General features: G+C 42.6%; 1 protein-coding gene across 1 annotated transcript in view; it reads left to right on the forward strand.

The window, feature by feature from the left end:
* SKAP2 (src kinase associated phosphoprotein 2) overlaps positions 1-15,345 on the forward strand; it is a 102,649-nt gene extending 87,304 nt beyond the window's left edge. Inside the window, exons 12-13 of the mRNA XM_081883415.1 lie at positions 10,861-10,962; positions 13,202-15,345. Of these exons, the coding sequence (XP_081739541.1) occupies positions 10,861-10,953 (93 nt within the window). The 3' untranslated portion in view covers positions 10,954-10,962; positions 13,202-15,345. The remainder of the gene's footprint in view (positions 1-10,860; positions 10,963-13,201) is intronic.
* Positions 15,346-16,772: the final 1,427 nt, after the last annotated feature.

Here is a 16,772-nt window from a genome sequence, read left to right on the forward strand (position 1 = left end):
TACCAGTCAAATTCGTGGTTCATTTGACCCAGAACTGAAAGCATTCCACTTTGCAAAGAAACACAAGGTGGAGCAAACATGCCTTCTCTTTCCCTTCAATCCTATGTAGTATCTTGATTCATCTACCTACCTACCTACCTACCTACCTACCTATGTACAGTGGTGCCCCGCAAGACGAATGCCTCGCAAGACGAAAAACCCGCAAGACGAAAGGGTTTTTCGGTTTTTGCGACGCTTCGCTAGACGATTTTCCCTATGGGCTTGCATCGCAAGACGAAAGCCCATAGGGAACTCTCGGGGACCTCTTTTAAATGCTGGCGGTGGGGAGCAAAGCCTTTCCCCCCCCCTCCGGACTTCAGAGGAGGTCCAGGAAGGCCGGCGGGGGCGAAAGGCTTTGCTCCCCACCGCCAGCATTTTAAAAGCGGTCCGGGATAGCAGGGAAGCGCTTCCCACTATCCCGGACGGCTTTTGAAGGCAGGCGGGGGGGCAAAGACTTTTGCCCCCCGCCCGCCTTGGGAAGAGGTCCTGGACCTCTTCCGAAGGCGGGCGGGGGGCAAAAGTCTTTGCTCCCCCCTGCCTGCCTTTCCGGGAGAGCGGGAAGGCAGCGCTGCCTTTTCCGCTCTCCCGGAAAGGCAGGCAGGGGGGAGCAAAGACTTTTGCCCCCCGCCCGCCTTGGGAAGAGGTCCAGGACCTCTTCCCAAGGCGGGCGGGGGGCAAAAGTCTTTGCCCCCCTGCCTGCCTAACCGGGGGCTTTTAAATCGCCCCGGGACTGTCCGGGGCGATTTAAAAGCCCCCGGACGGCTTTTGAAGCCTCCCCACGCCGCCCGGCTTCGGGGCATCGTCCCGATGCCGGGCGGCGGGGCGAGAAAGCCTCCCCCCGCCGCCCGGCATCGGAACGATGTCCCGAAGCTGGGCGGCGGGGTGGGAAAGCCTCCCCCCGCCGCCCGGCTTCGGGGCATCCTCCCGATGCCGGGCGGCGGGGCGAGAAAGCCTCCCCCCGCCGCCCGGCATCGGAACGATGTCCTGAAGCCGGGCGGCGGGGCGGGAAAGCCTCCCCCGCCGCCCGGCTTCGGAACGATGTCCCGAAGCCGGGCGGCGGGGCGGGAAAGCCTCCCCCCGCCGCCCGGCATCGGAACGATGTCCCGAAGCTGGGCGGCGGGGTGGGAAAGCCTCCCCCCGCCGCCCGGCTTCGGGGCATCCTCCCGATGCCGGGCGGCGGGGCGAGAAAGCCTCCCCCCGCCGCCCGGCTTCGGAACGATGTCCCGAAGCCGGGTGGCGGGGCCGCGAGGCCTGGGCGCGCTGGCAACTCTCCGCAAGGAGCGCTCCCGCTGCTTGCGGAGAGGTCCGCGAAGCCTGTCCTGGACCTCTTCTGAAGGCAGGCGGGGGGCAAAAGTCTTTGTCCCCCCTGCCTGCCTTCCCAGGGGCTTTTAAATCGCCCCGGACAGCGGAGAAGTCCTCCGCTGTCCCGGGCGATTTTAAAATGCCGCCCGCCAGAAGAGGTCGGGGGAAGGCGGTTTCCATAGGAACGCATTAATTGATTTTCAATGCATTCCTATGGAAAACCGTGCATCGCAAGACGAAAAACACGCAAGACGAAGAGACTTGCGGAACGAATTAATTTCGTCTTGCGAGGCACCACTGTATCATCTATCTATCATCTATCTATCTATCTTCTACACCATGGGTAGGCAAACTAAGGCCCGGGGGCCAGATCTGGCCCAATTGCTTTCTGGGAATCAGTGTCTTTTTACATGAGTAGAATGTGTCCTTTTATTTAAAATGCATCTCTGGGTTATTTGTGGGGCATAGGAATTTGTTCATTTTTTTTCTCCAAAATATAGTCCTCCTTCCCCCCCCCCCCCGCCAAGATCTGAGTTACAGTGGACCGGCCCCCTGCTGAAAAAGTTTACACCTTGGTTTTGATCAGTTGTAGCTGCTCCCGATCTATGGAAGTTTTATGTTCAGAATTTGCCCCTCCAAAGTGAGGTCTCTAGTCAGCATTGAATTCAGGAACTTTGGAAAGTAAAACACTAGGGAATAATCTGCCTCTACTGTTCAAGGTCTAACTGACTGTTACCAGCCAGACAAAGGGTTTGTTAAGAATATAAACACAGTAAAATATAATCCACAACCTCTTAAGCTGAAGGATTTGAACAAATGCTTCTTAACCCTCTAAATTGGTGCTTCAGTTTTATGGCACTTGGATGATTCCTTGGCAGTTTTTTGTTTTTTAAAGAAACATTTTTTTACACCATCTAGTGGTTGAACATGAGAGATGCAGGTGTTGGGAGACGCTAATGTCTGCAGTTCCAAAATGGTGTCATAAATTTCAACTTTGGCTTGATCTCAGCTATTGCTTATTACTTTCTGATCGTATATCAGCCCCCCGTGACATTAATCCTCAGGAAATCTTATTCTGCTGATAAGGAATTAAAGGTAAGTATTATATGTTGTGGGAAGAATGCAATGTGAGCTGAAAGATAAAGTACTTGTGAAGGCAGAAAGCATTTCAGCAGAGGAAATTTAAATAACAGCAAGGCCAGTTATGAAACGAGCCGAAACATACCTTTGGTGCTCCTGCCAGTAACATCTTTGTGGGTGGTTGTCGTTCCTAAAATATGATCAACAAAATTAGTTTTCCTAACCATGTCTTGACAAATTCCTCCCTTCCCGAAAAGAAATATTTGGAAACAACTTCACTTTAAAAACAGTAGGATCTTACGTAGATTTTGAAACGGAGCGCACACTTCAACTTTTGACTCTTGTTTGTGCTTCTTGTTGCTCATATCTTATTGCAAACAGTGGCAACTGCAACTGGTCTTAAATGCTTTTTAGTAGTACAGAGGTTTATATTCTGTGTTTTCACATATATTTCCTGTATGTGTAAAGTTCACAGGGATATAGTCTCCTCCTTCCCCTATCATCTTTTTGATTTTAAACTTAATAGCAATATTATATAGGAGCATTCTGACTGCACGCAGGCTCCCATACATTTCTGATCTCATGCCCAGTACCATAAAGTGTTGTGTTGTTAGTTAATACTTTGTGTTTGCTTTATTCTGACTTTTATGCAAGAAAAAAGGTGGTTTCCTACCCCCATAATGTAATTTGTTGTTTACAGTACTGAGGATTCTAACAAGGGGGGAGGATTAGTATTCACTTTTGAAATATTGCAACTAACTTTTTTTTTAAAAAGGAATCTTTCTCCCCTACTTTTGGCTAAATTTTAAAACCAGGTTTAAAATAGGAATATAAATTACAATGTAGATTTTGGGGACCCTAAAAGAACGTTGTTTTAGGAATAAAGAACTTTTCATTTAGAAGAAGATTGCTTAGTACCAGATCCTGTTTTCTTTTCACAAGCTGCATGCTCCAAAATACCTGCAGCATGGACCCTTCAGCTTTAAACATAAACTTTTGATAGAAATGTGCAAGTCTTCATTTTGCTCCAAGCCTTTGTTAGGGACACTGTGGCCCACATTATGCAGTAAGGAGGGTGTGAGCTATCTTGCTATGAGATAATTTCATATTGTAGAAGGGCATAATTTCATGTGCCAGGTGCAAATGATTATGTCGAGTATATTATCAGGCTCCTCCTTATTATTTTTATAACACAAATCTGGATTCAGGCAGAATATAGCCTTATTCTAGCCTTATAGCCAGATATTCTGCCAACCCAGACTTATACACTCCTATTTTCAGAGCAATCAATAACGTTTACTGGGATGATGTGTTCCGCAGTTCAGAGATTATTATTGCTGCTTTTTTCCTGTTTCTAATTCAGCACATATCCATGCAGCACAAGGCTAGCTGTCCTTAAAAAATGAAGTATAGGCTCAGCTCTGCTTGAACATCTTTTTGGAGCTTTTGCTTATAAACAAAAAATACGCTCAACATTGTCTTCCTGTTTTTAGTAGTAGAAGAATACAGTAATGACCAAAGTAGTTTTAGGGAAAAACAAAACCCTTCTTTTAACCAGCAACTTTGTTCAGCAAGCAAACGGAAATCTATTAAAATAGTTTACAGTCTTTCATTTCCAGTTATATCAGAGCTGACAATCCAGGTTTGTATTGTATAATAGCAGGCACAATGCCCATTATCCACTTACTCTGGAATATATCTGTAGGTTACATATTTCATCAACTTTTTTTTTTAGATATATACATAGATAATATTTGATATTTCTGTACCGTTGAACTGACTGCTGGTTTGAAACTTTGTTAAAAACAACTGTGTACAAATCACACGTTACAGAAAGATACTTCTATAAACTGTAAAAAGATACTTAGAGTTGATCTTAATGTGTTGCTTTACTAAATCCAGTCTAGACTGGGGATGACTTTGTATCAAAATAGTTCAGCACAGAATCTAGTGCATGTCAGTGGACAGGGTTTCTCTTGGGCCTGGTTTAAAACATCACTCAGCCACGGAGTGATTGAATGGTGTTGTTGCGATCTTTCTGTTTCGCTGCTCATAATAATAATAATAATAATAATAATAATAATAATAATAATAATAGAGCAACCAACTTTTCCGGGGCTCCTGTATGAGTTTGAAACGTAGCTGTAAATCGCTTCAACCTCAAGCTTAGTCATTTAGATTCCATTCAAACTCACTGTGTCTGGTACGCTACTGTTTAGCAGTCCTCTGTACCACCAGAGATGCAGAAAGCAAGTAGAAAAGTTTAAAAGTAGAAAGTTCACAAAACAAGGAGAAGGGAAGACCAGAACCTCTGTTCTCTGGCATGGGCTTCTCAAGTTTAGGAAGTTTTTTTTTTTTTGATGGGTGAGTTCATACTCAGGTGTTACAGGGTGTGAGAGGGTTGTATAATCCAAAGGCTTTTGATGAGCCCTTTGAGTCACAGCATCAAAGAGTCAGACAGTTTGAAAAGGCAATCTAAACCAATGCCTTGGCTGGAAGTCAGGGCTGTCCACCCAGCAGCTCTTTTCCCATGCATTTCAAACCACCGTATAGTTTGAATCACAAACTGTGAGTATATTAACTTAAGCTACTTGTGACTTCAGCAACTTAGTAACATAAAATGTCGTGTTCTGCATTTTGCTGTTGAGTTGCCTTATAAACACCCTCACACCTGCCTGCAGAGAGAAGGCCCTGGAAATTCATATTACGAAGGCAAATGATGGGATTTTGTGCATCTGGGACAAATTCTCCAAAGATCCTCAATTCATTTTATCTACTTGGGTAACCTTTGTAAGACCAGGGTCTCTGTTGCCTAGTGCGCATTTTATTTTTATGTTAAAGAGTTGCTACGTAAATCTTCCTATATTCATCCACGTGAACCATTTTTTTGGGTGGTAATTGTAGAAAACCTGCAATTTCTATTATACTAAAAAAGCACATGCCATTTCTTTTTTAAAAAGTTCTCAGCTACTTTACCGTTAGTGTTGCTTTTTTATTTAGTTCTGTTATATTAGCGAGATTCTGATTGTGTTGAAGTTTGCGGCAAAATCCTACACGAAGTTAAGCCAGCTAAAAACTCCCTTGTCACTTCCATCAGCTGTTTTTCATTGGGCAGCAGCTGAGCAAGAGGAGGGAAGCAGGATCATCCTATTGGCTCTGCCCAAAGACCAGCAACTTTTGGCTCCTCCTCTTCTTTTGAACTGTTTCCATTCCAGGTATAAGGTTGTACTTAAGATCCAGGGCCTAAATTTGCTTTCCTCCCAAACCTTCCCTTCTGTCTTCTGTCTAATGATAAGCAAGGGCTGACAGATTATTGATCTTTGTGAGCTGCTCTGGCAACCTTTTTTTGGGCTGAGCTGCAGGTGTAGAAATAAATTGATCTTTAAATAAACCAATAAATAGATGTCACTGAGATTTAAGCAGTTGTAACTGTGTTCTGACTCACAGCTATAATTTCAGGTAGCCACATACTTGCATTAAGTGCTTCGGGAAGGATGGCTAATAGTTCCAGATGAAATTTGGGTGCATGGCTTATTTTGAAAACGTCACTGCTGGTTGTCCCTTTATAGTTTTCCTTCCACAAAATTTTAAAGTATTCTTTTCTGCCTTCTCTTCCTCCCTCCTCGTCTCCCGGCCATGCACACATCTGCCTTTAAGCCATTCATTATGTGGCTCTTTAATTTCTTCCGAGTGTTATTTTCATACAATAAAGCATTACAGTGCTCCTGGATCTTGATAGCATTTCTACAGAAAGAGAAAGAAGCTTTGTGTTCATAATTACCTAACATTGTCAGGAGCTGACTGCAGGCCTCTTCCTAGCGATAACAGAATAACCACATCATGTAGCTTTATAGCGCATGATTAATAGAAAATAATTACACATCCTACAAAGGAATGCAATATTTCTTATAAATTGACTGGAATGGTTTCCTGCAGATTAAAGGACTCTTCATTATTTTATCAGTCTCTCTGAAGTGGAGTCAATTGCCCACGCTGGAGCTAGTGGGAAGAATACACACTCCACCTACATATGCTGAGGAATACCAGATAGTAGGCTTATTCATACCTGAATAAGGTATAAATAAGCAGCTTACACAACAGGCTCTCACGGTGCTGTTTCCCCACAAATATTAAATAATTTGCTGATTGATGCTGTCGTTCACTGGCTGTAGGATAAAGACCGGCTTTTAAATTCGAGAGACCTCCCTGTAAGGAACAGAGCATTGCTGTTGGCAGTGTTGCAAGAATCTTTTCAATCTCCTGAATGAGATGGAGCTGTTCCATAGCATAAATTATTTTGTCTCCTGGCATTTAGTTATGAAGGAGTGGCTACATGCATCTTACCTGTATTATGATATAATGCGATCAGTCATATTTTGCTGTTCGCCGAGTTGATGTACAAATAATAAATGGCTGAATCCGGAGTAGATTGAGCTGATCTCTGATTGTGCAACAGAGCTTTGCTGGCTTGCCATCACTGCATTCCCCTGCCCGCGACAGACCCTCACAGTGGGATGTGGGCACAGGGGACAAGGTGGGGCTGCCTTGCACAAGCATATGTGCTTTCCCACTTACGCAGGACCCCCAAGCCATGAATCAAAATGCATGGCAGCTTGTTGGTTTTCAAGGAACCTAGAATATATGAATTGCCCTAATGCTTATATTTTCCCTGGAGGTGAATGTTAAGGCTTTTTATTCCGTATGTGTGTGCTAGTTCAATAACTAGCATATATGACTCTCAGAGTAGCCCGAATCAATTACCTTTAGAGTCACGTGTAAGTAATGTATCTGTAACAGAGCTCTAAGAGCAGGATCAAATTGGTTTTTGCGTGCATATGAAAGTCAGAAGCACTCTTTAAAAAAGAGAGAGAGATGTAAATACATTAACCGGTTAGAAAGAGGTCTCTCTGCAATAACGACTCCAGCCGAAGGTTAAAATATGGCGTTCCCAATCAAGCGGGGCCTGTGTTTTCATTCCTACTTGCTTATACTACAAATGCTCTAATTGGGATTCATGTTGCTCGTGAGGCTCATACCAAGAATAGTAATGATAAAATAAAAGCATCTGGGTTGCAGGCTTCTGCCTCTTCCTGGGCCGGTGTCTGCAGCCAATCCATAAATTAGCTTACTAGACTGTTACATCACCAGCCACTTCATCTTCAAGTTTAGCTTCACACAAGTGCATTAAACTGTATATTCCTAGCAGCTAGAAATTGTTTTCAAAAAGGAGGAGAAATTTGGTTTTAAATTAAATTTAATTGTATTCTTCTGAAGCAGCTTTCTCTCTGCCCGCCCACCGCAAAATACGTGTTATTTCCAAGTTCCTGAAATGTCTGCATGGGATATTTCCATTCTGTAATTTAGGAGACTGCTTTTATTCTCTGCCATTAGTCGTAAAAGCCTTTAATGATCACTTAACTAAAGCAGCCTTCCACAAACCTCACGTTGTTTTGCTCCCTGCCCCATCTATGAACGATTTCTATGGCTAGTGTTCAAAAAGTGGTGTCCCCCCCCGACTTTCACTTCTTTCTCTTATTTTTTGGGAAAGCTTTCTTGGCACAATTCCCTCCCGCACAGGTGAGGGCTGGCACCGTGAGTGATTGCTCGCTCTTTAAGTCTGCAGGGACATGGATTGTATATTTAAGCAGCCTAATGTGAGATGAAACATGTGTTTATTAAACACACACACACACACAGCTGGAACATCTGAACCCCTGGTGAGGCGGCAAAGCTCCTCTTTGCCTTTAAGGGTTTTGGCCCCAGAACAATCGTTTCGAAACTGCAGCGGGAGAGTCGTTGGCCTGGTTGCTGTATGTGCTGATGAACCAACATCATTCACTCCAATGGGCAAAAGGGAAATCCGACTTCTGCCTTGGGACTTCTCTTGCTCCCCTGAAGGTGCAGGGCTTCCGAAGCAGAGCCTGGGCATGCTTCTCATTGTAGGTGCTCAGTTAAATTAACGGGCTTAGCGTATTTGTTTTTAACATCCAGGCAAAGTTAGGCATAAAATAAAAGATTGCGTCCATCATGAAAACTCTGCCATCTTGTTTATGTTAGGGTATTACTGTGTGGGCTCGCACACACACACACAACCACACATACACTTATACATGTGTAAAACATGTAAAACATCCTGTATAGCCACATCCTAGCCAGAATACATCTTTTTATCTGAGAGCAAAGGAAGATCCTGCTGGTTCAGGCCAATGGCCCATTTATTCCAACATGCTCTTCCCACAGTGGCCAACCAGATGGCCATAAGAAGCCCCAAAGCAGAATCCGAGCATTGGACTCGACCCACCGACCTGAGTAGCCATTAATAGCCTTGATTTCTTTGATTCTCTCCCCGCCCCATCTAAATTTTTAAATTTACAAAGAGGCATCAGGACCATATCTTGACAGATTCAGACTTGACAAATCCTGCAGAAGAAGTTCCTCTGCTTTCACACTAAGCAGTTAATGTCAAATTATAAATTAAGGAGAAGCCCTTTGAAAATGAAAAAAGGTGTGGCATATTTCAGGAAGCAAGGTGTAGTTTTGATTGTTTGAATAGCACAATCCAGGCTAATGGGTGGAAGTGACTGGGAGATGTGCATTTATGAGAGATGGATGAGTTGGGGTGGGAAGTATATGGGCTTTGGGGGTAATATATATGGCATGAGTGAACCAGATTGTTGAAGAAATCCCTGTAAGGGTTGGGTATAATTTCAATCCTTTTCATATAATCTGTAGAAAAGGACAGGTAAAATTTGCATCTCACATACATGCCGGAATCCATTCAGAATGCCACCAATGCTTAGATTCAGGTAGAAAACAGCTTGCTTTATTCTGCAGAAATTCTCTACATTTGCAACAGAAGGTTGACGCTCTCTCCTATATCAAAGTCTCTCTGTGTTTCGGCTTTCCTCGTCCCTCATGTGGTCACTGTCAGCCTGATTTTGGAATGAGCTCTCTGTTTTCATACTGCTGCCTGCTCCACGCAGCGTACGAAGGGGCAATTTCAGCAGCTGGAAGTTATTGAGCTGCTGTTAGGATTGATCTTAACAATATTTACCTCAGAGGGACAGAAATTAAATTTGGATCCCACAATGCTCTTACTTGGTATTGCTTTTGGAAAATATTATTTCCTTAAACTATCATATACTTGTTTTGTTCCAGATTTATCTCGCTACGCCTAAGCAAATTCCAAACCAAAATGCATTAGTCACCTGTCAGGCATATGAGAACTGTGATAGAATTTTCCGCATAAAGCAATGGTGAATTCTGAGAAGGGATAGAGGCTGTGTGTGGGGAGCATTGCCCCTCTACGTCAACTTAACTTGGCATATATGTGAACTTAACCAACCAAGGTTCTTTACGGCTCAAGGCTGCGTTACTGAATGGCTCCCAGCTGATCTTCATACCTTATTATAAAGTATTAGTTTTCAAATGTCAGCTGTTGATATGGTTTTGGATGAAAGAATGTAAAAAGAAGGCAGAGTAAGTCTCCCTGTCTCTAGGGGAATTCACCCCATGAGCCTCATGACCCGTAATGCAAAATAATAATAATAATAATAATAATAATAATAATAATAATAAGGAGGAGGAGGAGGAGGAGGGGTGTTGTAGTAGTAGTAGTAGTAGTAGTAGTAGTATACCAGTGATAATACCAAACCAAAACACACAACACACAATGGCCCAGTTCACACAATACAGTAAACCACAGTTAATGATTTCCTGATCTTGCTCACTTTGCTGCTCCCCGTTTGAGTGTGGGAGACACAAACCATGATCTCTTGGTTAGTATTGTGTCCATCCAATCCTGGGTTTTTAGTATGTTTTGTTCAAACCACAGTTAGTAAGCCAAGAACAAACCTTCGCTCCAGATCGTGATGTGTTTGGCGTGAAATGATTTAGACGTAATGCTGAGCCAGAGATCGTTGGTTTATTTCTCCTTCAAACTAGCGGGGGGGGGGGGAGAGAGGCAAAACCAGAAAGTTCAAGGGGAACCATTAACTGAGGAAAAGCCAAGTGGGTAACCAGGAATGAAATAAGGCCAATGAAGACTGCATGGTTTGGATATTACTGTTAAAAACAACAACTAGACGTATATACAAACTCTACAAAACAAGACATTAGTACAATCACATTCTGTATTGCTCATTGAGTGAATTTTGCCTTGCTATAGGTAGTTAGTATTTCTCTCTCTCGTCTCTCTTTCTCGCTGTCTCTCTCTCTAGGACATAGTAACAGATAGTCTTTAAAAATGTAATTTCCTGTTTTGCTTAACTGCATTTCAAGTGCTTCAGAAACACATACACACGCAATTCCTTAATGTTTTAATTTTCCATTCATGCTTTTGTAACTGTATATAAGGAGGAAACCTAAGGAGTCACATGCAAAAACTCTATTGCATTTATATCAGACTAAAGGTTAATATTGCATATTGTTTTCAATTAGGAGTACGGTAGATTTGGCTGGTGGGTAGGAGAAATGAAAGGAACCATTGGCTTGGTGCCTAGAGCCTACATAATGGAGATGTATGATATTTGAGAGGCCCGGGTAAGTACATTTTAATTCAATCTTCTGTAATGGCTTATATGTTCCTTGCTCTCTGTTTCATACAGATTTCTTTTCCAGGAATCTTCGCTGGAGTTCTGTTAATAAAGACTGCAGCAAATAAAACAAAATAAAAAATGGACCCGTAGTGTAGTTTTAAGTGAAATAAAATAAACTATTGTATAATGGGAGGAAATACGTCTTCCACAATGCGTCCCATCCTTCCCGGGTGACTCACCATATTTCAGCCTCAATTTTTTGAGGGTGCCTACAGATGTAATGTTGAAGCAGGATTTTCTTTCTGCAGGATGAGGCTCTTGCTGCCACGACATAAGTGGCATACAGACCAGTAAACTGAACACTACCCAGTCTTGTCCTTCTTCTTAATTTCCACAGAGGTTCCCTTTTTTTAAACAGAGGAAGAAGCATCACCTGTAAATTTAGTAAACTTTAATTCTAATAATGGTAACCACAACAGTAATCATAATTCTATTCCCCACTTCTTCTCAAAGGTACTAGTGTTAACGTTTTTAGTTGTAACAATATCATACCCACGAGCACAAAACTGCTTCCAGGATGGGACAGGGGGACAAGGGGGCTTTATGATATCAGGTGGTAGCCTAGATATTTTGGACTGCAACTATCTACTGCTGCAGGCCTGGCTGTGGCTGAAGAGAGCTGTAGTCCAAAATATCTGGAAGGCACCGGGGGGCAGGGGCGGGTGCTGCTGCTACACAAAGCCCATCAAATGCTGTGTGCACTTGTGGTTCTGCTTCAGACACTCGGAACTGCTTTTTCCTGAGCAAAACCAGCAGGCAAAAACCATTCGTTTGAACAAGTTGGTGAGGGTGCTCTCCCAGTGCAGCAAATAGTGGCTCAAATAATGGGATGTCTGTATACGCCCTGAAACTATCTTAAGGCAAATTCTGAGCGTGATCCAGTCAAAGTGATTTTTAAAATTATTATTACCGTATTTTTCGCACTATAAGACGCACCAGACCATAAGACGCACCTAGTTTTTGGAGAAGGAAAACAAGAAAAAAAATATTCTGAATCTCAGAAGCCAGAACAGCAAGAGGGATCGCTGCGCAGCAAAAGCAGTGATCCCCCTTGCTGTTCTGGCTTCTGAGATAGCTGCGCAGCCTGCATTTGCTCCATAAGATGCACACACACACACATTTCCCCTTACTTTTTAGGAGGGAAAAAGTGAGTCTTATAGAGCAAAAATACGGTATTTTGCTTTAGAATTCCCATTATGGCAAGCTCTGTTAGCCACATTCCGTATACACAACAGCCTGATGGTGATGATGATACTGTCAAGGTGCTTCCATATTTCCAAATGCCATATTATAGGAATGATCTTATATGAATGGGTTTCAGGCCACTCGGAGAACAGAAAGTGCTGCTTCCTAGGATTTCTTTACATCACCAGTAATGCTAACGCTGCCTGGGGGGGTCATGGCTTGCTTCAAATCGCAAATACCACTTGTCTGTGAATGTTTCTCCTCTTTATATTATTATCATCCCAAGGCAAAACAGCTCCTGATTATTCCTGGACTCTGCCGTTTTAAATTAATTCAGCTCTGGGTTTAACTCCGTGATACGGCAAATGCAGCCAATCAGATGGCCCCATGTAGGGAAGTTATTCTGCATTGGTGGGATAGTTGCCACAAGAGCCACATCGATGGCTACTGTTGGCCAAGCAATACAAGGGATGGACAGAAATTATGTTCCTACAGGAAATAAGTAGAGCAAGGTGACCTAGCCCCCTTACCTTTCGTGTCTGACCTGATCTATGGTTTTTAGAAGTCTGTAATGGGCACAATCTGGCTAAAATTGGGGAAGGTGGGGCTTGTGAATTTTATTAAGGCCCTGCCCCCATCTTTTCTTTTAAATTCTGAACGCTGCAGATAAACGATGCAGAACAAACACAGCATTCTGTCTGCATCTTCTTACCTTTAGTTTTTTGTAGTCTAGATCGGTGGTGACTGATCATAGAAAAAAAGGCCCATGTCTGCCTGATTGGTTTGTGCAGTTTTGCATGTGCTCATCCGCATCCATGGGGAAAACTAATTCACTGGTGTTAGGTATAGTATTCAAGGATTGCCATTCATTTCAAAGTGGTGTGAGTATTTTCTTACGCATTAACTGTGGGCTTCTTTCTTTCTTTCTTTCTTTCTTTCTTTCTTTCTTTCTTTCTTTCTTTCTTTCTTTCTTTCTTTCTTTCTTTCTTTCTGATTAGGTGGATTCTACAAATTACGGGAAGCCAGGCATAGAAGTATTGCAATGCAAATCTGCAGGTGCCTAGATTTTAGCAAGAGCATTAACCCTAATATATTGCACTTCTACATATTGATTCTTATGCTGTATTTTTATATTTAATGTTTATTGTGAGTGTTGACGTATAGGTTAAGCCAAACTTTTTAAAAAGAAAATCTCTGCTTATCGTAGGACTCAAATTATTTTGCATTGGAGTTATTTTTTAAAACTGTTGCGTTCAGTCATTTGTTATGCTTTTGCAAAACGGGCATCACACACAGGATATGTATCCTGAGTAGCTGCAGCTGAAATGAATGTCAGGGAAATCTACAAGAGATTCTGGACCGTCTCACATTCATTTCAACACAAGTGACGCAGAAGACATCTCCAAAAATTAAGCTTCTGCGTTTTATGCACAGCAAAGGGTCTTGGATGTGAAATATTCCTCTGGTTTCTTTCTTTTCCCTAATGGTACATTTTACTTTAGTGGTATTTTACATTTTTTATTACTTTCACATTCTTTTAAAATGCAAAAGTCGACGACACTGTGGTAGCAAATTATATATGATGTGAAATTATATATGTCTATCTATATAGCAGTCTTCGATTATAGATGCTTTATGTTGCACTTTCTAGGATACATTCTTACATATCCTTGCGCCAGATGCAGTGCCTTTATAGAGTTTTCAACAACAACCCCCAACTGCAACCCTGAATATTGTGAATCTTTGCTTTTCCTCTTTTTTTTAGAGGGGGGGATTACCGTCTTTTCTTCCTCCTTCTGGTTCTGTTGTCTTCACATTTCCTCGGTGAGTCCTGATCCTCAGAAAACCAGGACATGCCTAATAGAGGGATTGTGTAATGATCTACCAACATGTCACTGAGACATATCATAAAACCAACTGAGAGTGTGAGCCATGTGGGGGCAGGGAGCAGCCCCTGCGAAACCATGAAAAAGACGTGTGTGCTGTCGCTCCTGAACATGTTTGCAATGTTCCAAAAAGAAGCAAAAAATCGTTCCAAAAAGAAGCAAAAAATGCTCCCACTGAAACGAATGGTCACAAGTTAGTAGCTAATTGAGACCTAAACGTGACTAACTTGGCACGCTTTGCTACACTCACATATGAGGGAGCAAGTCCCACACTGAACTCAAAGGGGCTTACTTCTAAGTAGACATGTGCTGTTTTTCTGGATCCAGCTCTCTTGTTCATGAGATTTCCCTCCCCAGGGGCTGGGTGGGGAGCATTCAAACATGTCTGCTTATAAGCCAAAGCATTGTCGTCCAATCCAGTCCAAAGGACTAAAGACTTCCTCAGGTTAGTGGAGGAGCTGGCTTAAATCCCCGAGAAGCAGTGCTAGTCAAACAAACCAGAAATTACATCAGTGCTGCTTAGCACTGATCTGAAGGGGGAGAAATAGACTTCTCTGTATTGCCAATGTTTGCCAGTAGATGGCAGTAGACTTTCACAGCATATTGGGCTTCTGGGAAAACCCATCCCCCACCATCACGCTCAGATGGATCTTTTGCTACTTAAAATATTTGGAGGACTCTCTTCCCCTTTTCATGTAAATCCAGGAGAGGGAGTCCTTAGCCAGCTGATGAATGACAGATCTTCAAACAATTTTTCCTATTGATAGGAGAATATAGACAGCAGCAGTTTTATTATTTCCATAACCTTTCCCCCCCCCATGCAGTATAAAGTGATATATTTAGCAAACACACACGCACATTGCAAATGAAGATATTTCAAAGGTACCACATCACCACCTTTTAAGTAGACATGCCTTGGAATAACCCAGCAAAATAAAAGGGGTGAAATGTTTGCTTTGAAATCTTGACAAATACCGTAACCTTTTTAGGGGGGTGGGAGAATCCCCCGTTAATGTGTCTCAAACAGAAGAAAACGTTGCAATATATGCTAATTGCTTTGTTCTCATTGTTTACTTATATTTCCTTTGCGTTCCTTGGAATACTGAGAGAGCTGTTTTGTAAGTCATATTTTATGCAGCATTTTGCTTGATTATTTGCTCTGTACTGTGGATTTGTACTCTGCCGCCATTAGATCTTACAATAATGTTCCACGCTGCAAATTTTTAAGGTTCAAATAAAGTTTAATTGTTTGCAAACTGTTATGATGCTAATAATTCAACAGCCTGCTGTGTTACTAATGAAATTACTTTGTTATGATTAATTTGGAAAATAGTGTGTTGATTGTAGTAATTAAACACAACAAGGTGAAGTAAATGATTCTAATGCCATCTGGCCTCCAAAGTGAATGAAGAAATGAAATGGGGCTGTCATCTGAATTTATTCAGAGGAGTAAGGGTAATACAAATGCCTTCAATTGCAGTGCCGCCGTGATGTAGCCATGCCACCTTATATAGTGATTTCATATACACTGCCTGCAGTAATTCATTTGGTTGGGAGCTTACATGCTCCAGAGCCCCTCTGTTCTAAAGACTTCTTTGCCTCTCGTTTAATGGTATCTGCCTTTCGCATGGCCAGGGCTGTGGGAGCAGACATTGCCACGTTTGCACGCTAAAAACGAATTGCCACGGGGAACAATTCCACTGCTGTCTTCTACAGTGCGACAGAAACCTGTGCAGACATGACACCTGCTGTTAAACTCGGGGATTGGCAATAGTGGAGGTGCAAATCTTCTCTGTGTTTCAGCCTTGACCCAATCTCCCTGTAAAAAGATGGTTAGTGATTGTAGGTACCATACCTTATAATCTCAGGAACAGGGCCCTGCTTTTAGTGACCGGTGAGGGAATGGCATGTTAAATGGTTCTCATGTGAAATGAAATAGCTCAGTTCTATGTACTAGTTCTCGTATAATGCTGCACACACACTTGGAACACAGTGAGGCTTACTTGCAAGTAAACATGCTATATATATATGTGGGGAAATGTGGGGATTTTAAAAGTGAAATATTTTCTTTTTCAGAAGGATTAGTGGAACACTTCTTGCAGCAGATTTAATAATAATAATACTGTTGCAGACAGTTCATTGTACTATAAATCTCTTTAAGATCCCAGATTCAAGTATAGATTAATGTTAGCGATGATAGAATTGCAGCTTCATTTGACTGGATTGTTAAACAAGCAACCCTCTTGGATCGTGATTATGGAAAAGCACTTGCAACTTGCTGTGGCGCTGGGGAGGTGCTGGGTGCTTAAAGAGCTGTGGGCACGGGCCCATGACAAGAATTTACATAACATTTGCATGTGCTAATACACTGACTCAGTTAAGATGTTGGGTGGGGGGGGGTCTCATCGGCACTGCACCCGGCAGTGCATATAGCCACAAAAGCATTTTAAGAAAATTGGGGAAAGGGACAGAGATCTGGGGCCTGACGCAAAAGACCCAGGTATTTTGGTCCATTTTATGAGTATGCCTGGCATTTTGCTCCTTGGATTCTTCTTGCTGCTCACTTGTCTCAGATTCTCCTCATCTTCTGCATCAAGTGAAATGACACAGAGTTGAGGGACAAAATTACTTGTACAAAGAAGTTCAGAATCAGAAAATGCGGATCTTTCAGACACTAGTTCTG

This window comes from Podarcis melisellensis (assembly GCF_964234715.1).
Source record: "Podarcis melisellensis genome assembly, chromosome: 12".
In the NCBI taxonomy this organism is placed as follows: Eukaryota; Metazoa; Chordata; class Lepidosauria; order Squamata; family Lacertidae; genus Podarcis; species Podarcis melisellensis.